The 24587-nt window shown below is 36.6% G+C and overlaps 1 protein-coding gene across 2 annotated transcripts in view; it reads right to left on the bottom strand.

The window, feature by feature from the left end:
* The window catches only part of GABRB2 (gamma-aminobutyric acid type A receptor subunit beta2), a gene marked incomplete at both ends in the record, with an annotated part of 293646 nt that extends 269282 nt beyond the window's left edge, over nt 1–24364 (bottom strand). For both annotated transcript variants that reach the window (XM_082835206.1, XM_082835207.1), the window contains 3 exons: nt 22968–23035; nt 24041–24132; nt 24288–24364. In XM_082835206.1, the coding sequence (XP_082691332.1) occupies nt 22968–23035; nt 24041–24132; nt 24288–24364 (237 nt within the window). The remainder of the gene's footprint in view (nt 1–22967; nt 23036–24040; nt 24133–24287) is intronic.
* Nucleotides 24365–24587: the final 223 nt, after the last annotated feature.

Here is a 24587-nt window from a genome sequence, read left to right as displayed (position 1 = left end):
ACACACAAGGGAATCCCCATAAGGTTAACAGCTGATCTTTCAGCTTAAACTCTGCAAGCCAGAGGGACTGGCAGGACATATTTAAGGTGATGAAGTCGAAAAACCTGCAACCAAGATTACTCTCCCAGCAAGGATCTCATTCAGATTTCATGGAGAAATTAAAACCTTTAGAGACAAGAAAAAGCTGAGAGAGTTCAGCACCACCAAACCAGCTTTACAACAATGCTAAAGGAACTTCTCTAGGTAAGAAACACAAGAGAAGGAAAAGACCTACAATAACAAACCCACAACAATTAAGAAAATGGGAATAGGAACATACATATCGATAATTACCTTAAATGTAAATGGACTAAATGCTCCCACCAAAAGACACAGACTGGCTGAATGGATACAAAAACAAGACCCATTTATATGCTGTCTACAAGAGACCCACTTCAGACCTAAAGACACATACAGACTGAAAGTAAGGAGATGGAAAAAGATATTTCATGCAAATGGAAAACAAAAGAAAGCTGGAGTAGCAATTCTCATATCAGACAAAATAGACTTCAAAATAAAGACTATTAGAAGAGACAAGGAAGGACACTACATAATGATCAAGGGATCGATCCAAGAAGAAGATATAACAATTGTAAATATTTATGCACCCAACATAGGAGCACCTCAATACATAAGGCAAATACTAACAGCCATAAAAGGGGAAATCGACAGTAATACATTCATAGTAGGGGACTTTAACACCCCACTTTCACCAATGGACAGATCATCCAAAATGAAAATAAATAAGGAAACACAAGCCTTAAATGATACATTAAACAAGATGTACTTAATTGATATTTATAGGACATTCCATCCAAAAACAACAGAATACACAGTTTTCTCAAGTGCTCATGGAACATTCTCCAGGATAGATCATATCTTGGGTCACAAATCAAGCCTTGGTAAATTTAAGAAAATTGAAATTGTATCAAGTATCTTTTCCAACCACAATGCTATGAGACTACATATCAATTACAGAAAAAGATCTGTAAAAAAACAAACACACAGAGGCTAAACAGTACACTACTTAATAATGAAGTGATCACTGAAGAAATAAAAGAGGAAATTAAAAAATACCTAGAAACAAATGACAATGGAGACACGATGACCCAAAACCTATGGGATGCAGCAAAAGCAGTTCTAAGAGGGAAGTTTATAGCAATACAATCCTACCTTAAGAAACAGGAAACATCTCAAAAATACAACCTAACCGTGTACCTAAAGCAATTAGAGAAAGAAGAACAAAAAAAAACCAAAGTTAGCAGAAGGAAAGAAATAATAAAAATTAGATCAGAAATAAATGAAAAAGAAATGAAGAAAACTATAGCAAAGATCAATAAAACTAAAAGCTGGTTCTTTGAGAAGATAAACAAAATTGATAAACCATTAGCCAGACTCATCAAGAAAAAAAGGGAGAAGACTCAAATCAATAGAATTAGAAATGAAAAAGGAGAAGTAACAACTGACACTGCAGAAATACAAAAGATCATGAGAGATTACTACAAGCAACTCTATGCCAATAAAATGGACAACCTGGAAGAAACGGACAAATTCTTAGAAATGCACAACCTGCCAAGACTGAATCAGGAAGAAATAGAAAATATGAACAGACCAATCACAAGCACTGAAATTGCAACTGTGATTAAAAATCTTCCAACAAACAAAAGCCCAGGACCAGATGGCTTCACAGGCGAATTCTATCAAGCATTTAGAAAAGAGCTAACACCTATCCTTCTCAAACTCTTCCAAACTATAGCAGAGGGAGAAACACTCCCAAACTCATTCTACGAGGGCACCATCACCTTGATACCAAAACCAGACAAGGATGCCACAAAGAAAGAAAACTACAGGCCAATATCATTGATGAACATAGATGCAAAAATCCTCAACAAAATACTAGCAAACAGAATCCAACAGTACATTAAAAGGATCATACACCATGATCAAGTGGGGTTTATTCCAGGAATGCAAGGATTCTTCAATATACGCAAATCTATCAATGTGATAAACCATATTAACAAATTGAAGGAGAAAAACCATATGATCATCTCAATAGATGCAGAGAAAGCTTTTGACAAAATTCAACACCCATTTATGATAAAAACCCTGCAGAAAGTAGGCATAGAGGGAACTTTCCTCATCATAATAAAGGCCATATATGACAAACCCACAGCCAACATCATCCTCAATGGTGAAACACTGAAAGCATTTCCACTAAGAGCAGGAACAAGACAAGGTTGCCCACTCTCATCACAACATAGCTTTGGAAGTTCTAGCCACAGCAATCAGAGAAGAAAAAGAAATAAAAGGTATCCAAATTGGAAAAGAAGAAGTAAAACTGTCACTGTTTGCAGATGATATGATACTATACATAGAGAATCCTAAAGGTGCTACCAGGAATCTACTAGAGCTAATCAATGAATTTGATGACATGATGCCAAACATAGAGAATCCTAAAGATGCTACCAGAAAACTACTACAGCTAATCAATGAATTTGGTAAAGTAGCAGGATACAAAATTAATGCACAGAAATCTCTGGCATTCCTATACACTAATGATGAAAAATCTGACAGTGAGATCAAGAAAACGCTCCCATTTACCATTGCAACAAAAAGAATAAAATATCTAGGAATAAACCTACCTAAGGAGACAAAAGACCTGTATGCAGAAAATTATGACACTGATGAAAGAAATTAAAGATGATACAAATAGATGGAGAGATATACCATGTTCTCAGATTGGAAGAATCAACATTGTGAAAATGACTATACTACCCAAAGCAATCTACAGATTCAATGCAATCCCTATCAAACTACCACTGGTATTTTTCACAGAACTAGAACAAAAAATTTCGCAATTTGCATGGAAACACAAAAGACCCCGAATAGCCAAAGCAATCTTGAGAACGAAAAACGGAGCTGGAGGGATCAGGCTCCCTGACTTCAGACTATACTACAAAGCTACAGTAATCAAGAGAGTATGGTACTGGCACAAAAACAGAAAGATAGATCGATGGAACAGGATAGAAAGCCCAGAGATAAACCCATGTGCATATGGTCACCTTATCTTTGATAAAGGAGGTAGGAATGTACAGTGGAGAAAGGACAGCCTCTTCAGTAAGTGGTGCTGGGAAAACTGGACAAGTACATGTAAAAGTATGAGATTAGATCACTCCCTACCACCATACACAAAAATAAGCTCAAAATGGATTAAAGACCTAAATGTAAGGCCAGAAACTATCAAATTCTTAGAAGAAAACTTAGGCAGAGCACTCTATGACATAAATCACAGCAAGGTCCTTTTTGACCCAGCTCCTAGAGAAATGGAAACAAAAATAAACAAATGGGACCTAACGAAACTTCAAAGCTTTTGCAGAGCAAAGGAAACCATAAACAAGAACAAAAGACAACCCTCAGAATGGGAGAAAATATTTGCAAATGAAGCAACTGACAAAGGATTAATCTCCAAAATTTATAAGCAGCTCAGGCAGCTCAATAACAAAAAACCAAACAACCCAATCCAAAAATGGGCAGAAGACCTCAACAGACATTTCTCCAAAGAAGATATACAGACTGCCAACAAACACATGAAAGAATGCTCAACGTCACTAATCATTAGAGAAATGCAAATCAAAACTACAATGAAATATCATCTCACACCAGTCAGAATGGCCGTCATCAAAAAATCTAGAAACAATAAATGCTGGAGAGGGTATGGAGAAAAGGGAACACTCTTGCATTGCTGGTGGGAATGTGAATTGGTACAGCCACTGTGGAGAACAGTATGGAGGTTCCTTAAAAAACTACAAATAGAACTACCATATGACCCAGCAATCCCACTACTGGGCACATACCCTGAGAAAACCATAATTCAAAAAGAGTCATGTACCAAAATGTTCATCGCAACTGTATTTACAATAGTCCGGAGATGGAAACAACCTAAGTGTCCATCATCGGATGAATGGATAAAGAAGATGTGGCACATATATACAATGGAATATTACTCAGCCATAAAGAGAAATGAAATTGAGCTATTTGTAATGAGGTGGACACACATAGAGTCTGTCATACAGAGTGAAGTAAATCAGAAAGAGAAAGACAAATACTGTATGCTAACACATATATATGGAATTTAAGAGAAAAAGAATGTCATGAAGAACCTAGGGGTAAGACAGGAATAAAGACACAGACCTACTAGAGAATGGACTTGAGGATATGGGGAGGGGGAAGGGTAAGCTGTGACAAAGCGGAAGAGAGGCATGGACATATATACACTACCAAAGGTAAGGTAGATAGCTACTGGGAAGCAGCCGCATAGCACAGAGAGATCAGCTTGGTGCTTTGTGACCTCCTGGAGGGGTGGGATAGGGAGGGTAGGAGGGAGGGAGACACAAGAGGGAAGAGATATGGGAACATACATATATGTATAACTGATTCACTTTGTTATAAAGCAGAAACTAACACACCATTGTAAAGTAATTATACTCCAATACAGATATAAAAAAATGTATTTAAAACAGTCAAACCAATTATGATTTATAATTTACCATAATGAAAGAGCTTTTATAGTTCTTAATCTTTGGTGATCAAGCCTGTGGATAAAAGTCATGATCTAGCCAAGTCTTCACTCTGAAACAGTATTTGTAGCAATATCCGCACACAGTGTGTCAGTTATGGTGTTTTATTTTCTGCTTGTAACTGTTCCCAACATGAAATAGCCCCTCCTGAACTATTTGTAATTGAATCATCCATACTTCAAGTTAATAGACACCAGAGTTTAGATATAGCACATGATGATAATTTGGCTTACTATATCCAAAAAATTTTCTTGCTTTCATAAAGTTATTATGTACAAAGTAAAAAATGGGATATATTAAGCAGAGACTACTGCTTTAAATCTAGACTGTACCCTCAGTGGTAATTTGTGTTGGTTCTGTGGGGCCAAGTAAATGAGTCCTATGTAGAAGACTGAAGTGGAAATAAAACAATCACTTTTAAAATGTTTACACTGATTAGAAATATAACAAACTGCAAAAAAAATGCACAATGTTTCTGTGCATACATCTTAAATATATTAGTGATACCCAAGGTGTATGCATAAATTGAAATGGAAATGGTGCTCTGAGTTGTAAAGTTAAAAGACACCCATTCTAGGGTGGTTATATGGCATTTGTTCTTTTGGCCAGGAATGAAAAATAATCACTGGATATAAAAATCCCATTCACAATAACCATAAAAACTGAAAAGCACTGAATTTAACAAGAATTATGTAAGCCCTATGGGAATAAATTTAACAAGAAATCTGCAAGACTTACACAGAGAAAACTGTAAAATTTACAGAAGGACATAAAAGAATATGTATAAATGAGGAGACACAGTATGTTCTTCAATAGGAAGAACCAATATCGTTAAGTAAATTTCCTTCCAAACTCCTTCATAAATTATACTGCAATTACAACCAAAATACAAGTAGCATTATTTTTTTTTAACATCTTTGAGTATAATTGCTTTGCAACATTGTGTTAGTGTCTGCTGTATAACAAAGTGAACCAGCTATACGTATACATATATCCCCATATCCCCTCCCTCTTGCGTCTCCCTCCCACCCTCCCTATCCCACCCCTCTAGGTGGTCACACAGCACCGAGCTGATCTCCGTGTGCTATGCAACTGCTTCCCACTAGCTATCTATTTTACATTTGGCAGCATATATGTGTCCATGCCACTCTCTCACTTCATCCCAGCTTACCCTTAGTAGCATTATTTTCAACTTGCCAAAATTTAAAGATTGTATGAAGGCATAACTATTTCATAAAGGTTAAGTACAATTAAGCAGAAACATAATGAGGGGAGATTTGTCCTTTTTTTTAGTTATAACTGACATAAAACATTAACTCAGTTTCATTGTATAACAGGGTAATTCAGTATCTGTATATGTGGCAAAATGATCTCCAGAATAAGTCTACTTAGCATCCATCACCACACACAGCTACAAATTTTCTCTTGTGATGAGAACTTTTAAGATCTACTCTCTCGGCAACTTTCAATATGCAAAACAGTATTATCAGCTATAGCCACTATGCTGTAAATTACATCCCCATGGCATCTATTTTAAAACTTTACACTGTATTTATTTTTATAAAAGTCTGTATCTTTTGACCCCCGTCACTTACTATGCCCACTTCCCAGCCCCTGCCTCTGGCATCCATCAATCTGTTCTCTGTCTTATCTATGAGTTCGTTCTTTGTTTGCTTTTAGATTCCATGTATAAGTGAGATTATACAGTATTTGTCTTTCTCTGACTTATTTCTCTTAGCATAATGCCCTCAAGGTCCACCCATATTGTCACAAATAGTAAGACTTTATTCTTTTTATGGCAGAATAATATTCCATTGTATATATTTATATATCACATTTTCTTTATCCATCCATTGAAGGATACTTAGATTTTTTTCCCATATCCTGGCTATTGTAAATAAGACTGCAATGAACATGGAGATATTTATGTAGATAGGCAGATAGACAGATAGATAGGTAGACAGACAGATAAAGTATCTTTTTGAGTTGGTGGTTCATTTCCTTTGGCTAAATACCCAGAAGCACAATTGCTGAATCATATGGTAGTTCTATTTTTAATTTTTTGAGGAACCTCCATGCTGTTTTCCATAGTGGCTGCACCAATTTACATTCCCAGCAACAGTGTACAAGGGTTCCCTTTTCTCCACACCCTCACCAACACTTGTTATGTCTTGTCTTTTTGGTGACGGCCACTCTAACAGGTGTGAGATAAGACTACATTGTGGGAAATCTGTCTTAATATTTAAAGCTAGACTAATTAAAAACACATAGTTTTGGTACAACAATATAGGAAAATATTAATGAGATAAGTTACAGAATAAAAACAAAGACCTAAGGACATATGAGATTTCATATGTGAGGAAGACAACATTTCAAATCATTAGGAAAATGACAGATTGCCTTAAAAATTATTGTGACATCTATCTATCTATCCTACCTATGTATATTCCTGCTTCAGAACTTACTCTAAAATACATCTCAAATGGATTCAATTTCTATGGTAAAAAATACGTAAAATAATGACAGATAATTTGAACATTTCTTTTTTTAAAGCTTATGGCAAACAAGACTTTTCAAAGTCTAAAAGCCAAGATCAAAATCCATAACATTCTTTAGTACATCAAAAGATAGTATTCACAAAGTTATTATACAAAGAAGTATGTTTGCAATATATGACAAAGGGTTATAATCTTAATATTGGGTTGGCCAAAATGTTCATTTGGGTTTTTCCGTAACATCGTATGGAAAAACCCGAATGAACATTTTGGCCAACTCAGTGTATAGAAAGTTCTAACAAATCGCTAACAAAAAAATTATTCTAATAGAAAAAAAAAAATCAATAAATGACATAAAAAGGCAATTCAAAATGAAAAAATGCAAATGGTCTATGAATACAAAAAGGTATTTGAGATAGTTACCTGGCAATAAAAATTTTAACTGATAAAGGAAATTACTAATTTCACCTTAGAGATTAGCAAAGATGGAAAGGATGAATATCCTGAGGGAGATACCCAGGACTGGTCTGGGAGTGTGCAAATGGAACTCCCATACACTGGGTGGTGTGAACATTAATTAACAATGTTTTAAAGGAAGGATAGATTTGTAATATGTATCCAAATCTAAATATATAAATATGTAAAATGTATAAATATCTAAATGTATAAATGTATAAATGTAGAAATGTATAAAATGTATAAAAATTTAAAATATGTATCAACCCTGCTTTGGGTTCCAGTAATCCTACTTCTAAGAATTTAGGGCAAAAATGTTATAATTGCATCAAATATGAATACACAGGACAGTTTAATACAGTTTAGTTCATAAGAGTAAAAATACACAAAATCATCATAATGACCACCAACAGAGGACTGATTTCATAAATATGGTACAGCCATACAATGAAATTCTATACAACCACTGGATATGTTGTTACAGAAAAATTTTAGATAGCATCAAAAGATGCTCACAAAATGTTAAGTGCAGAAATCATATTATAAAACATAATGTATTGGAAGCAACCTAAGTGTCCATCAACAGATGAATGGATAAAGAAGATGTGGCGCATATATACAATGCAATATTACTCGGCCATAGAAAGGAATGACATTGAGTTATTTGTAGTGAGGTGGATGGACCCAGAGTCTGTCATACAGAGTGAAGTAAGTCAGAAAGAGAAAAACAAATACCGTATCCTAACACATATATATGGAATCAAAAAAAAAAAAAAAAAAAGGTAATGAAGAACCTAGGGGCAGGACAGGAATAAAGACACAGACGTAGAGAATGGACTTGAGGACATAGGGAGGGGGAAGGGTAAGCTGGGACAAAGTGAGAGAGTGGCATGGACATATATACACTACCAAATGTAAAATAGCTTGTGGGAAGCAGCCGCATAGCACAGGGAGATCAGCTAGGTGCTTTGTGTCCACCTAGAGGGGTGCGATAGGGAGGGTGGGAAGGAGATGCGAAAGGGAAGGGATATGGGGATATATGTATATGTATAGCTGACTTACTTTGTTATACAGCAGAAACTAACACACCATTGTAAAGCAATTGTACTCCAATAAAGATGTTAAAAAAAAGAGGGGGGAATGATAAAATAAATTTTTACATATTGTGATATAGAAAAGTCACTCTGGCTTATATATGAGTTTACTTGAATTTTATGCTAATAGGTTGTTTGTGGCCTATGAAACATATGTTGTACAACTGTTTAATTATTGAAGAAAATGGCACATTGACCAGAAGTAAAGAATGTCTATGTTAAAAATAAAGATTAAATGTCTCTCTAAAAAAAGAAAAAAAAAAACCCATAATGTATACTATCTGATTCTATTTCATGTACACACGTGAATTCCCAAGAAGTCTTGAGGTTTAGCGATCCTTTTGCTAACAGTATTTATTTCTGAGTGATATTAATAGAGATCTTCACTTTTCACTACAGTTTATTACTGATTTTTCTATAATGGAGAGAAATAAGTAATAAAAGCAATTCAGATTTAAAAATTGCAGACTCTTAAGAAAATTATGTGACAGACAAACTTACCTGTTTTACAAAGCAAACATAACACATAGCTGGAAGTAACCTTATCTCTTTCATTTAATTTCTTTCATTTTCAAATACAGTAACTCTGAACTAGAATTTAAGAAATGTTTACCAAGTTTTATCATCAGTGACAAATTCAGGACAAATTCAGAACTTCCCAGTCCCCGCTTTTGATATAAATACCTTTCCACAGTAACCACAGAAATAATCTCTAAAAAAATGCAATAGCATATTTTAGTCCAAGGACTGCTTGCTTTCAAAAGAAATATAGAACTTAGTAATTATTTTTAAATTATATATGTTCATATAGTCATATTCATATATGTATATATACACAGTGTTTTTAGATATACATGATATACCTGGCTTAATTTTATTCATAATTTTTATCAACCCAGTTGGACATTTGAGAAAGTAGAAAAAAAGAAAAGAGATTAGAAACATTTTGTTTAAGCCACATATTTTTCCCAACCTTGAGGAACACAAATATATTTAAACTGAAGTCTTTTGAACTGAACTTGAAATGCATCACAATTATTATTTCACACAAATACCAATCGTCATTTTACTGAATATTCTGAGATACGTTCCACCTCATTAAAATAACAAGTAAGATATGAAGGGCTGATATTTTCTTGGTTCTAAAAAAGTCTCTCTTAAATTTAGTCAAATCTAATTTTGTTATTAATTCTCAGGATTACCAGATACATTTTTTCAGAGCAGATTTTTGTTTTGAGCCAGAATTGAAATCATTCCCTAGTGATGAAAGATGATTTAAAATGACCAAGAAAAAAGTAAATCATAATTTTCAATTTACCCACCAACCCTAATGATACCTAAACAGTGATAATTACTATTGTAATTTATTTCCAAATGACTTAGACTATTTTTGCATATTACAGATTTTATCCTTCATGTTCTATTTGTTTGATTTTTATAAGTTTCCCAAAATTTATCTGGGGAACTGGAATGTGGACTATTAATCATTCTGGGAGATTATAGTGGAGGCAGGTCCATTCAATTTTTTAAACTTCCCCTTCCTTTAACTTGAGAAAAACACAAAATAAATAGGATAGGACACAAACTGGGCTCTAACTCCAGTTCCAGCACCTTCTAGCTGTAAAATAAAGGAAAGCTGTATTGTCTTGGTTCTAACTCACACACATTTTCTAACCCTCAGTTTAGCCATCTGTAAACTGTGATAACACTTCTTATTTCATAGAGGTTTTTGAAAATTAAATGTGAAGTCACTGAAAAATTAAACTTCATTTCATAAAATTATCTCAATAAATGGTGGTGATTCTTAGTAGTGTTATTAGTCATAAAAAATATATATCCCAGTTAAAAAGTATAATGCAATTTTTTCAAATCCTGTTTTTCATTGACTCTTTTTAATAGTATTTGTTTGCAAACTATCAAATGCTTAAAAGAACAAAGAGAATCCACATGCACTTTGATACCTTTGATTCCATATCATGTAAATTCAAAAGGACAGTCCCTGATTATATACACATTCTTATATGGCAAATCCTTGTTGCATATTTTATATGATACTCATTTATGCTAACAAAAAACAAAACCCAGATAACTTTATTAAAAAAAGGCCTTCTGTTATTTCTCAACTATTGAAAACAATTACAAATTCCTCAAGGCCAGGAACCACATTTGTCTATCTCTCCCTCCATCTCCCTCTCTGGGTCTCTCTTTCTCGTTCTCTCTCTCTTTAAAGCCCAACAGCACAAGTAGCATTTAATTTAATCAGGTTTTATTCTTGCCACGATTGCACTATGCACCAAAACAACAAAGCAGGAAAACCAGAGCTCCAGAATTGTGGCTAATTTTTAAAATGAGAGCATAAACCCTTAAGAGGTATTATGTCCAAATCTGGGAATTGTACAACCAGAACCCATTTATAACATTTGCCACTTTGACTAAAGCATCCTAAGTCAAGAAAATTCCATTACAACAAATTTCTACCTAAGTGATCTACCTGGTGATGATGATCACATCCAGTTAGTAAAATAAAAAGATAAAGCCATTTTAAAATGTGGTTCTCAAAACTGGCTCGTTAAATAGATAGAAAATTGGCCCCTGAAACCTAAAGTCTAAAAATAAATCATCTAAAAACTCCGAAGGAAATAAGCTCTTTGTTTTTCATGTGGTCTGCAACTCCATAGATCTTTCAACTGTAAATCTGGCAAGTGCTTAAAATATTATGACTTTTAGAATGACAAGGGTATCATTCTCTAATGAATTCTGTTAGAAAAATGGTTTGCCACACAGGCCTACTAATGGGATTCAAGTAATGAGCATTCTTACAACACATAAGCCAGACGCAAATTTACACAGCCTAGCAGATCAGCCCCACCAGTGTCCAAGAGAGTACTGGTTTAGCAGTGCTTGAAAGAGGAATGGTTTACACGACTGACTGATCAGAGAACATTTCAAAAGATCTTCAGTCTATTAACTCAAACGTTCATTTGGCAAAAAAAAAAAAGAAAAAAGAAAAACAAAACAAAAAACAAAAAAATTCAGAAATCTGTATTTACAAAATAAGTCTTTCTTTGTCTGTAGGTCAAGGAAAAGAAAGAGAAAAGTTACTTAAATTTCATTTTTTGGAGCACTGTGTCTTCAATAACAGTGAAAACAGAGAATGGTGATTTGATTTTACAACCGAATAACTGGCACCTACTCACTCACATTTAAAACTCTTTAACATTTCTGCTTCTTATTTTGTGATAGTCTTTTAAATGGCCTATAAATCATTTAAGATTAATATTTAAAACGTTTCATTGACTGTAAAAGATTTACAGTCAATGAAATGTCAATACCCTCACTAAAATGAACAAATTTTAAAGATGATCTTTGTATATTTGTTTAAAAGCCAGCTGTCTGATTATATAATTTTTTGGTCAATCCAGTTAACGTGTAGTCCTAGGAAGCAGGAAGATTCCACGATTATTTTAAAACAGATACTCCCTCCTGGAAGGGATGAACAGCACACTAAAACATTTTTTCTATGTTGATGCTTTAGAAGTTGCAAGGTAGGAATAAATGGGGCTGTATCTATAGAAAATAGCAGTCACCTTTGAATTATCTATATTATAAGCCCTACTATCCAAAAGTTCCCATTAACAGACTAATATGCAGAACAGAACAGACTGTAATTTTCCATCACTATTTGCTATATTCTTATTTTCATGGGAAATAAAAAACTCTAAGCCAGTATCAAGGTGAGTATGAGATAAAAATATTGTAACTTTATATATTTTTATCAAATCCTCTTTAAATCTCTATTTTGGGTATGTTTTATAATGGACATTACATATTGGTGCATAGATAAATAGACATTCATTTATTAAGCAAGTCAAGTAGTCTGAGGTTCAATTCTCATGATAACAGCATCATTTCTATCTAAAATTATTTAAAAATAGCAGAATAGAAGGTGACTTTTAGAGATTATTTAGTTAAAAGAGAGACATGTAAAAGCCAGTAGATAAACTTTTAAAAAAATTTTTGATTCGATGGTCTTGCACCAATTAAGCACTAAATTACTGATCTGTAGACGAGCACCCTCAAGATGCTTAATCACTGAGACCTTCAAATTTAAGCATATACTTCAAGAAATACAATTAAGCAGCCATAAATAATTCGTAGGAAGCTATTTTAATGGCATTTTCCCTACATGTAAATGTGTAATACTACTAGTACTAACCACCAATCAAATAGCTATCTTTTTAAACAGGAAGGAATAGTCAAATCATATTATCCTAAAATGTATGTTAAAATATCAGTATTTCTGATATTACCCAGACCTCTTATAACCAAATAACTGATGCAGCTATTATTAATTATATTCATAGGATCAAACCCTGTGCTAATCCCTCCCACCATTTCACACACTTTGTTTGACCTTTTAAAATACAGAACTATGATTCTTTTCATCATTTGTGTCGAAAAAATTAGTATGGAGGTTCAAAGGGGCATTTTATAAAAATAAAAATCAGATCTGGAAAATGTTTTTCTACTCTTTCTTTCTTACCCTTAGTAAGTGACCCTTACTTTTATTCTTTGTGAAGGTGCTTAAGACTCATCATTCCTAGCATCCACCCCAGAAATTTCAGTGTCTCCTCTGCACAGGTGCCAAGGTCTTATGCAATTAAGCTTCACCATACACAGGTATACCCTACATATGCACCCTACCGTTCCTGTCCACATATATTAGCTCTGTAATTGTAGAAATTATACAGTCCCTCTAGTCCTTGTTTCTACACTTATAAAAGAGGATGATAATATTATCTAGCTCATGAGACTTTTGTGAACATTAAGTGGGATAGTTATACGCGCTCTAAGTGTTCATTTTTGCAATATTATTATTGCTAACATGTAATGCCTTTCTTCATACTGTCTCCATGCCCACTGACTCCCACAGGACGGTTCTCCTTATTTTCTATCCATTCGTATTGCACTGATCCTTCTTGCTCAGTCCAGCTCTCCCTCTTCTACCAAGTCTTCTACAAATCCCACCGACTCTCACCACTTGGAGCTTTCTCATTGCAAAAATTCATATGATAACTAGAGACCAGTTCTGTTGTCAAATTCCTTTATTAGTGATTGTATTAGCTTCCACCTTCACTATAAAACTAGTGTTCCTAAGACAGTGGCCCTCAGACAGTGCCTACGTCGGTCACATAAAGAGATTTTAAACATGCGAATTCCTGAACTCCATCCTAGACCTCCTGAATTAGACTCTGGGCATGTGCCCTGAAAATACAAATATTAATACAAGACTCAGGTGATTCTGTTGCACAGTAAAGCCTGAGAACCACTGTAAAAACCTGGATCTCAACCTTTTATTTTGATTCCTCTACCACAGGGATATACTACTCTCCTCTCCCACCGATCTGAAACACTCTTCTCCCCATCAACCCTCACCTCCCTCTTCAGGCAATGAAGATCACTCTTTTTCTTGACTCTAGAGTGAGCCTTAGGTCTAGTGTTAAGAACCATTTCATATCCTTCCACAAAATAGCCTAACTGACATGGTGCTGGTTAAGGAGTATTATATAAATACTTCCTGTTAGCCTGATATACTGCAGTCTTTCCATTACCCCCTCCAACAACTCCTTTCACCACATATTTGTTGAGTATCTACTAATTGTCCAGAATTGTGCTGGGCACTGGGATGCAGACAATTTCCAGACATTCGCACACCTCAGTATCTCTAATATTTAGCCATGGCTTATTCACGTATCACTTTTCTAAGATACATGTAGATTCACCTTAAAAACTTCACTACTTTAATTCTGGCTATTGGGTTAGGAGAAAAGTTATTTCATCTTTAATTGCCCAAGCAATTACTTCTAAGTTAAGACCTCTTGGCAGGTAAGTGGGCAGTACATGCCAAATTACAGAGCAGGGAAAATAAGACTTGGCGATAAAAAGGCCAATAGAATGTTTACAAAATGAGCACTAGGCAAGAGACAATGGGTTAAAGATATGGCCATATTTTTCCATATAAATAGGGACAGAATAATATAGACCCATTTTTCTCCTTGTTTAATAAAATACATATTTGGCAAATAAAATGCATATCTGGAAGGAACATGTAAATCTTGTGTATCTTTTAAAAACTCATAACCATCTACTTTCTCATTCCTCTTTTAACTGTGTGTTTCAAAGTATTTTTGTGTCATCCAAAAATGTAAAATGATTTTGGAAAAGCTGAGTAATATCAGGCTAAAAATAGAGGAAAGAGTAGCTGTGTAAATGAGAATCAAATTGATAGATAAAATTTAAAAGTTTCCATTTATGCTATTTAAATCCAGTTCTCTATTTTACATATGATTTTTATGTAGTTGTTAATAGTTTATAAGTAAATTATATATTTATTTTCAAATAACCTACAGCTAGAATTATGACTAATAATCTATAAAATGTATTTTAAAATTTTTTTGAAAAAATATACAATAAAAAAGAAAATGTCAATATATTCATATGCTTGTATATGTTTGTAAGATCACCAAAAAGCCATAGAAGAATACACATCAGTTTACACTGGTAGTAATAAAGGTGTGCATTTTTTTCTTTTTTTAGAGAAAGCATAAAACTGCAAAAATACTCATGGTCTGTTAAGTGAAAACACAGACTATAAAATTCTCTCTACAAATAACTAAGTGTAATGTGTAAAGCATGAATAAGCAAATAGACAAGAAGTAGAAGGTATTATAGGCAAATTAAAACAGTTTTAATGAAGTGACCTAGATGTGGATAATTTTTGCCTTTGATGTTTGTTGATCTTTTAAAATTGGCTTTCTCATAATGTACCATGAAACAGAAATGAAAATGGTGATTAAGTATGAAAGCCATTACTCAATGAGAAAATCTCTTCTTTTCTCAACTTGTTTGGAGACAAAAGCACAACACCATATTCTACACTGGGGGTTCTGAGCTGAGGACAAGTTCATCCCCCAGGACACATCTGGCAATATCTGGAGACATTTTTGGTTTTCATAACTGCGAGGGTACCTCTGGCATCTAGTAGGTAGAAGCCAGACATGCTGTTAAACATCTTACAATGCACATGACAGCCCCCTCACAACAACGAATTATCTGGTCACGATGCCAAGAGCACTGATCACAAATAAATGTTACAGAATGAATGATTTCAAAACAAGCCAGTGCCCCACCCCGAAATTAGTCAGTACCCCTGTCACAGTGTTAAGAAAAGGACTTTCTCTGATTTACATTCTTATAGAAATTCTCAAGACCATTTAACAAGGAGGTGGGAGGGATCACACTAAAGCACACTTTGAGGTGCTTCTAAAATATGAAACTTGGGGTATTTCCCTCCCCTTCCTTCTCTTGCAGGGTAAGCTCACAGTCAGATTTTTATTTCATGTCACAATCAAGCAAGGGCATTGTTTAGGGTCCTACAAAGCAACAGCAAAGGACCTGCCCTAAGAGTTAACCCAGAGAAAATGATTTATAAACTGCCTATATCATGTGCAATAATTGTTTAAAAATTGATGAATAAATCTTCTTGAGATGTAATCTTTATAATGAACCTCACTTATACTGTGTGGGCCAGAAGGAGGAAAGATCCGGGAAGAGAAGAAAAACACTCAACCACTTTTAAGAGATTATTCGCAGGAGTAATTTATCAGAAATCACAAAAATGTGTTTTCAATGGAAAAAATTCAATTGATAATAAAAGAAAAAAAGGGAAAGGGTCTTTTCACATAGTGTCCACCCAAAGCTTAAAACCACTGACACAGTTCTTGAACACTATCATCCAACATTTTGTGACAGCTATTGGCCTTAATGGTTATATGACAGATTCTGCTGGAGCAATAGGAAAATTATTAGACAAGTTAATAGCACCCATTCATAATGAAAGAAATCATGACACAAGCAACATCCTTGACTTTTCAAGATCTTATATAAATCTTCCTTTATTACCTGGTAATAGATGTAATATAAAGTATAAATTTCTCAAGGACAGAAACCATGTCTTATATTTAATACACACTGAATAAAGTACCTATTCGAAAAAGTCATTTTAATGAAATTAAGATTTTTTTCAAGGTGGAGAGATTGAGGAGTAACAGTAACATATAGGATTAGTTTATCTGATCTACCCACTGTTTCCAAAAAAATAAATAAAATAAAATAAATAAAAACAAACAACTACAACAAAACAGGTCCATAAGGAATGAGAATAATTTTTTTTAAATGATGCCTTACTACATCTAAAAGTGCAGTATAACCAGAGGGCTAAGATTGAGGGATGTAAAGTCAATCATTTGCTAGCTGGGTGACCTTGAATAAGTCACTTAACCTCTCTGGGCCTCAGGCTCCTCTTTTATAAAAAGGTGGACACTAGCCATACCACTGCTTTTATAGGAGGACTGGATGAGATAATACACATCAAGAGGATACCTGCACAAGTTAAGGGCCCAATGAGCAATAACTGTGATTATTTTCTTATATTAGTGCTGTGATGGTGGAAAATGTTGGGCATTGCACAGAGGGGGAGTTGAGGGGGAAGAGAAGGGGAAGCAGAAGGAAAAGAAGGCGAGAAAACGACAGCTTGCTAAAATTGGATAGGAGAGCTTCATTTATTGAGAACGAAGTCTGGGTCGGTGAGTCTTCGCAACCCCTTCCCCTCGCTCCACGTCCCGTCACCCACCCCAGCTCCTGCTTCGTGTCTGCAACCTACTCCCTTCTAGGGGTACTTCTCCAAATGATATATGACTTCTTTTAGCAGTTGCCCTCTCCCGACTTTGCTTCAGATCCACACTTTTCAAAGGTGTAGTCTTCAACCACTAAGACTCCTCTCGCTACATTTACCAACACACTCCTGTCACTTACTATAGCTGGGAGACAAGTCTCAGAACTTATTTCAATTGATCGTTGTGGCATCTGATGCAGCTGACCATTTTCTTCCTTTTTAAACTCTCTTGTGCCTCAGCTTTGAAGACATTATCATCTGTGGGTTCTCCTACCATCTGACTGCTGCTTAGCTACTTACTAATCTGTGTGGGCTCCTTTTCAGCATTCCACCACTTAAATTACACTGCTCACCAGATCCCCATTTTTTGCCGTCCTTTCACTTTCCCTTTTTAATTGTATCCATTCACACCGTTATAAGTACCACTTATATGCTGACAATGTCCAAGTTCATCTCTCTAGTCGTGACGTCCTACTAAGCTCCAGACCTGTATTTTCCAATCTCCATTTGGAGATTCCATGTGTGGAGAAAAGTCAGCGTTTCCCAAAATGAACTGTCTTCCCACACACCTCAATCCCCAGCCCACCCCCAAACTGGCTGCCCTTTCGGTGTTCCCCATATCGATAAATGAAACCATCAGAAACTTACGATTCACCAAGTCCTGCCACTTCTGCCTCGTAAAAGCACTGATTTTGTATCTTCTCCTTTACATCCCTGTCTCTGTTCATCCATTCCTTCTGGATTTTTGCAGTGGATTTTCACCTTATCTCCCAACCTTTGGTCTTGCTGCACCCCTCATACTTCAAAAGCATCTTCCTCAAGTGTGAATCTGTTCAAGCGATTCTCCTACTGACATCTTTTCATGGGTCCCTACAGCCTTTGGAACAAAATGTAAACTCTTCTGCAAGCTACAAAAATGGTCTATATAATTTGATCACCACTTATGATCTCAATACCAAATCTTATCACTTCCTCACTCCCACTCCCAAATCCAGCCATTTAAAGCTACTTGCAAATTCCTAATCCCATTTATTTTTCCTGTTTTTTCTGCTATATGCCACTCTTTCTGCTTAAAACATTTATCCACAGACCTCTAACCCCCATCTTCACCTAGTAATTTCTACATAATACCTCAGAATTCTGTATTTCCAATATGCCCTGTGTATTTCTGCTTTCAAAGAACTCAGTGGTCCTGCACTGTGATTCTTTCCACATTAATTGATTTAAATAGTAATTTAAAAAGTGTCTTGAATTTGAGGCCTACAAGTCCATGCTCTGTCTCTCCACATATATGATACTATGTAGTCAAACTTCCAACCAACGGTTGTTTACAGAGCAAAACCACATGGAGAGAGATACTATAACCTTTGCTACATGTATTTTATACAAATCATTTAGGAAGACAATAAACATGTAACATATCAGGCAATTTGAAATATCAAATAACAAATGAATGGTGAAATCAACAAGTGACAAAGGAACGCATGGGAGATACAGACAACTAGGTCCTCAAGAGGCTGCTCATAAAAATTTTTAGAGAAAATGCTCATGTTAAACATAAGTATGATAGGAGCCTGCAGTAGAATTAACGATAGTAAACACCAAGATACTAAGTTTCATGAGGTCAGGGGACAAGTCATTCTTGTTCGCTGCTCTGTCCCTATGGCCTAACACATAGCTGGATCATAGTAGCTGCTAAATAAGTATTTGTGTCGAATTGAATTTTAAACTGTGCAGCTGGTGATGCAAGAAAACATCTGTTTAAAAAAAAAAAGGCAGCACTTTTCACCATTTGCCATTCCATAAAAAGGTAATTTGTGTATATGTTTACTAGAACGCTTTCCTCAAAAGTGAAATATTGCTTCACTCTTCGGTTGGCAAATGTGTTGTTCCAAGATGGAGAAGAATCTGCTTTAAATGAAGAGAAAGCTATTTCAGTCCATAATCCTCAGAGCCAATTTTGGAACTTAAAATGCATTTTCATCAAAGAATCTTAACAAAAAGAGTCCTGCCAATTTAACCAAGACATCTAAAAATGTTTCATTCTAAAGCCAAGCTTTCTGCTCAGGAACATTCCAATTGAGATCGTGTTCTTCCAGAGATCTTCCACTGGATCAACAGTCACCTGAGTCACATGGGTGAGTAAGATACCATCATCACCCTCCTAAGAACTCAGAACTGCATGCCATTTAGGAATTCTGCATTTTTCTAACGTTTATGCTGGATTTCCAAGTTTCCTGGAACTTCTTTGTACCCAACAGAGCTATTATGATAAACCAAAGCAGAAACACATGTAACTTTGAGTTAGAAGTCAATTTGGCATGTCCCTCTCATTTCAAACATATGGAAACTGAGACCACGTAATGTAAATCACTGACCCAAGTACACTTAGGGCAGCAGCTGGAATGGACACTGGGTCTCCTTAGTGACAGGCTGATATTCAGTCTTCTATATAAGCTATGTTCATGGGACACCAGTACTTTCACTTGCATCATTTTATTAATTCTGGTACTCACCTAAAATATGTAAACGGGGACTATTATTCCCTTTTAGCAGGTGAAGAGATCAAGCCCCAGGACTTCCCTGGTGGTCCAGTGGCTAAAACTCCATGCTCTCTAGGCAGGGGGCCCGGGTTTGATCCCTGGTCAGGGAACTAGATCCCACATGCCTCAACTAAGAGTTCACATGCCAGAACTAAAGATCCCGCGTGCCACCACTAAGACCAGGTGCAGCCAAATAAATAAATATATATATATATATATATATATTAAAAAAGAGAAACCAAGCCCCATGGGGCTGTCAATTCCCTCAAGTTGACTGAACAGCAGAAGCAGAACTAGTATTCAGGTCTTTCTATCTTTGTCATTTACCAGGAGCACCACATCGACATGGGCCATTTTTCCTTTCAGTACAAATGAGTCAATGACAGTCTAACTGGTCTGGTGCCTACCATTCTTCAAAGGAAGATTTGCTATAATAAAAGAAAGCTACAAGTACCAGAGGTTGCAGGCCACAAAGGATAATGAGGCAGAAACATGTGCATTAATCAATTTTGAGGTTTCACTTAAATAATCAATCAACCATTCTTTCAGAGCTGAATCTAATCGAAAGATCCTAACCCTTTTAGACCTGTATACAGTGGGCAATATGCCATAAACATCTTCTTTTATTTAGACATCAGGGATGGAATTTCCCATCTGTTGCTTCAAATCAAATAACCATACTTTAAAAAATAGTACATATCACAAAATTTTTCTTTGAAGGATTAAAGTCACTATGATTGTTAATCATAAAAGTGTTAATTTTTCAACAAGTAAAACTGTGTCTGGACAAGTCCACGTGTGTTAGCAGTAGGCTAAGAAAGGAATCTAGCATGGAATTTATAATGTTTGGTTCTAATCATTAATGCTGCAGTACTGACTTATTTACAACCTGACGTTTGTTTCTGCACTTTCAACATCCCGAGACTTTTCTGCAACAGTAAATAGCTTTAAGAGATGACACCTCGCCTTAACTGGGTCTATATTTTGACTAGCAGGTCTTGGCATCATGTCCAGCTCTGACACCTCTCCAAAATGCTGCATGCTGGTGAAAAATGAACAAAACTTAAGAAGAAGAAAACAATGCCACTACTCTTAAGCCATTTTGGGATATAATAGGTCTAAGTTCTCAGCTAAGTTATACATCTAAGTTCTAATGCAGCAACTTCTAATCATCTCATCACTGTCTCTTTAGATTCTAAATATTTCTTAATTTTTCCATAAAGTCTCACCTTTCTGATGCTCTGTAGAGGAAGGTGACAGAATAAAATGTGGGAAAAGAGCATAAGTAAATCAAAAGACAGGACACACAGAACTACACCTGATTTCCATATCATTTTCTTTTTAGCCACACAATTTAGATTCACGTACCTAGGACTTAGCAGGTACCCACAGGAGGACATTTTCTATTTTCATGGTAAAATTCAAAATATAAACTGATGAAAGACCTCTAAAATTTCACAAAAGTGAATGTTTGTATATCTGAGAAGTTAAATGTTTAGTTTCCCAAGAAAGAAATATTCTCTACTCACACAGGAGATTCTCACAATGTGTGGGAAATCTATGGTTCTGAATCAACCAATAGCATCTTCAGTCTGTGTTCATATCCTATATCATAAAATGCTTTCCCAATAATTAGAATATAACAAGATACACGTCCTTGAAAACATCACTGAAAGAGTTGAATGTTCTCTGGAGTAGTCATAGATGTTTCATAAGCTTGTGATAGCTCAGGATTATCACCTATCTTTGGACATTGTATAAGGTTGGGCTGGTTATTTGAGCTTCCTCTATATTTGAATTCTGGGGTGATGAAAATTTATATCATGTTAAGAGCATATCCACTACCTAGTATTTGGCTCTCGAGTGAATTAATAAGTGTCCTAACTTTCAAGTCCTGATGGCTGGCTTAGAACTGTTTTGCATAAAACCTTACACACTAGACCCTCTTCTTTAACAGTGCATCCTGTTTCCAGGCAAAACTACACTACAATACAATTTTCTGCAATGTGCTGTGTATCCTATTAGGACTGAAAGTAACCCTGGCATCTTACATTCAAATGTGGCCTTTCTAGAGAGACTTTTCCAAGGGTGAAAACTTCAAAAACACAGAGTAGAAAAGTCGCTGAAGAAATGGCGCAAGTAAGCAGGGGTATCTGGGACACTTATTGTCTTGTATGTCTGCAGTGCCCCAACATGGGCAGCAGGGGGCGCTCCTGCATGAAGCAACCCTCCCCTCAGCCCCGCCCCCCCTCACCCCCCACCATACACACAAGTGTTCCCGGGAGGGGAAGACGGAGGCTTTTTCTCTTAGCACTTGCCCCAAGACCAAGGAGGGGGCCACTAAGGAGTGCTGCTGTCCATAAATCACACAGGCTTAGGACATGCGGTGAATACCATTGCAGAAGTGACCAGAGATGACACATAGGTCTGAGCTTACCTTTTGAAAGCAGGGTGGCCAATTTTTATTTTATTTATTTTGGGGGTTAAAGGAGCAGGTGAGCCATGGGCAGGGGGCGGGGCTTGCCATCAGCTGTAAAGAGGCCGGCTCCAAAAGCAACAAGTGGATATCAGTATCCGAGGGTCATTTATTCAGCCTCTCCACTAGTTTAGTTCCCAGGTTATATTCTCTGTGAAATGTCAAATCAAAACACTTCCCTTTTCTCTCCTCTTCTTTCCTTCCCTGACCCCACACCAAACTCAGAAAAAGCACTCGATGAAGTGGGTTTCCCACTGAACCTTAGGAAATGTGACTCCTGCATGTGGCTGCGTTTTGCACATGAACGTGTGATGCATTTTACACCCTCTTCGGCAAGTCCCACGATTTCAAACCAGGTTGGAAAAATCTTTAGAGACCAGAAAGAGCCAGCTCTGAAGCCTCAAAGACAGTGGGTTCCAAAGCAAAATGCCCTGCCCTCACCCCACTTCCTACACATACTCATGCACACACCACCCTCACCAGTTGGATCCTTTCTCCTTCCTGTCCCCAAATGAAGGTTTGCAGAGACACAGCCATAAACCTCAATACTCACCATATTGACTTCAGAAACCATATCGATGCTGGCGATGTCAATGTTCATTCCCACAGCCACAGGGGGACCTGCAAACCAAAATGGCCAGCCACGTGATTTCTCAGAACTTCATGCATTCTTAGCAAGAGTAGTCCCCGGGCACGGGACACTCTGCCCCAAATCCCTTCCCACTGCTCACACTCAAATTCTTCAATTCTCTGCTCCTTTTTAAAGAGTGACAGGTACTCCTCTGCGAAATGCTCTATTGAACAGGCACACACGTGTCCGATGGGTGAGGGATTCCACGTCTGTCTACATAGGTAGGTGTCTTAGCATGAGAATACACACAACCACAAAAGCACCGGAATCTGGCTAGCCCAAGCAAAATGTTATATATTGCACTGAAACCCCCTCCTCATTCTTCCCACCTCCCGCTTCTGTGCAGGTTTTAACTCTTTGAGCTTTGTTAGAGTCTGGAGTAAAATTAAATAGGCATATCAGTGTATCTAAGGCTGCAGCAAGAGAGGTCTCTAGCCCTTCTTCCACTACCCTCCCTATCCTCCGATCCCCCCAGGCCCCTCTCCCCCCACCCCACTGTCCCCTGCAGTGAGGTTTCCAGGACTGGATAATATCCAGACACCAGCCAATTTAAACCATGGCTAGAACTCTTCCAAAGTAGGTGGGCACAGGGGGTTAATGCGACTTCTCAACCAACTGTCTGCATATCTTGTCCCCAAAAATGTTCCCGATGGCCTTCAGTAAGCCAGGTTCACCGGGCACACCATTAACTAAACTTAAGAGGTTTGTATCTCAAGGAAACAAAGACAGTGAAGCAAAGGATTTAAACAGTGAAGCTGAAGGACAGCAGTCACCACTACAGGCTAAGAAGGTCTCTCTGAAAGACCATCTAAGTGCTAGAGAGTAACAAACCAGCTTAAGTTTGGATCAGTTTCTCAATATTGTAACACAGAGACATGTTCAGTACACCACATGCAACCCACAATGAGGGAGAGGGAAGACAGCGCACAAAGCTCAAAAGACAGCTTAGGCTATAGCTGCTGGGCTGTTTCTTATTTCCAAGGCAACCCCATTACCTCCAAAATCTGGTCTCAGCCGAATATCATAGCCTTTCAGGAGTCTGTCCACCGTCTCTTTAACCAGCGACATATTACTAGGGTCATTGACACTAAAGAAAGAAAAGACAATAAACAGGCATCAATAAGACAGCAGGCACAGCGCTTCAGCATCTATCTGATCCTCACTACAGATCCTTGCTCACAGAGGTAGGCAGACAGAGCCTTTCAAAGTGAAAAAGGAAACAGAAACGCTAGACACACTTACCTCTGCGCACAGACAGCGGCGATTATTAAGGGGAACGGCCAGATCCCAAAGTAGCCCTTTTTCCGGACTCTCCACATCCCTTTAGTTTTGGACGGGATTGAGGGTTTCACTGGAGACAGGAGATCCAACTTAGTCTGCCCAGTGCAGTAATTCTAATGTGAGGCGCATGCGCAAGGCGTACCAAAACATCAAAGGGGCAGCAGCGGTTGCCTGGGACCGAGAAGATTTTCTTGTTAAGGAGGAAAAAAAAAAAAAAAATCAAAGGGGAAAAAGGAAAAACATATATATGTATAATATATG

The sequence above is a fragment of the Leucopleurus acutus genome, assembly GCF_964270905.1.
Source record: "Leucopleurus acutus genome assembly, chromosome: 3".
Lineage (NCBI taxonomy): Eukaryota > Metazoa > Chordata > Mammalia > Artiodactyla > Delphinidae > Leucopleurus > Leucopleurus acutus.
The sequence above is the reverse complement of the archived record's forward strand: the minus strand, read 5'-3'. Positions and strand labels throughout refer to the sequence as shown.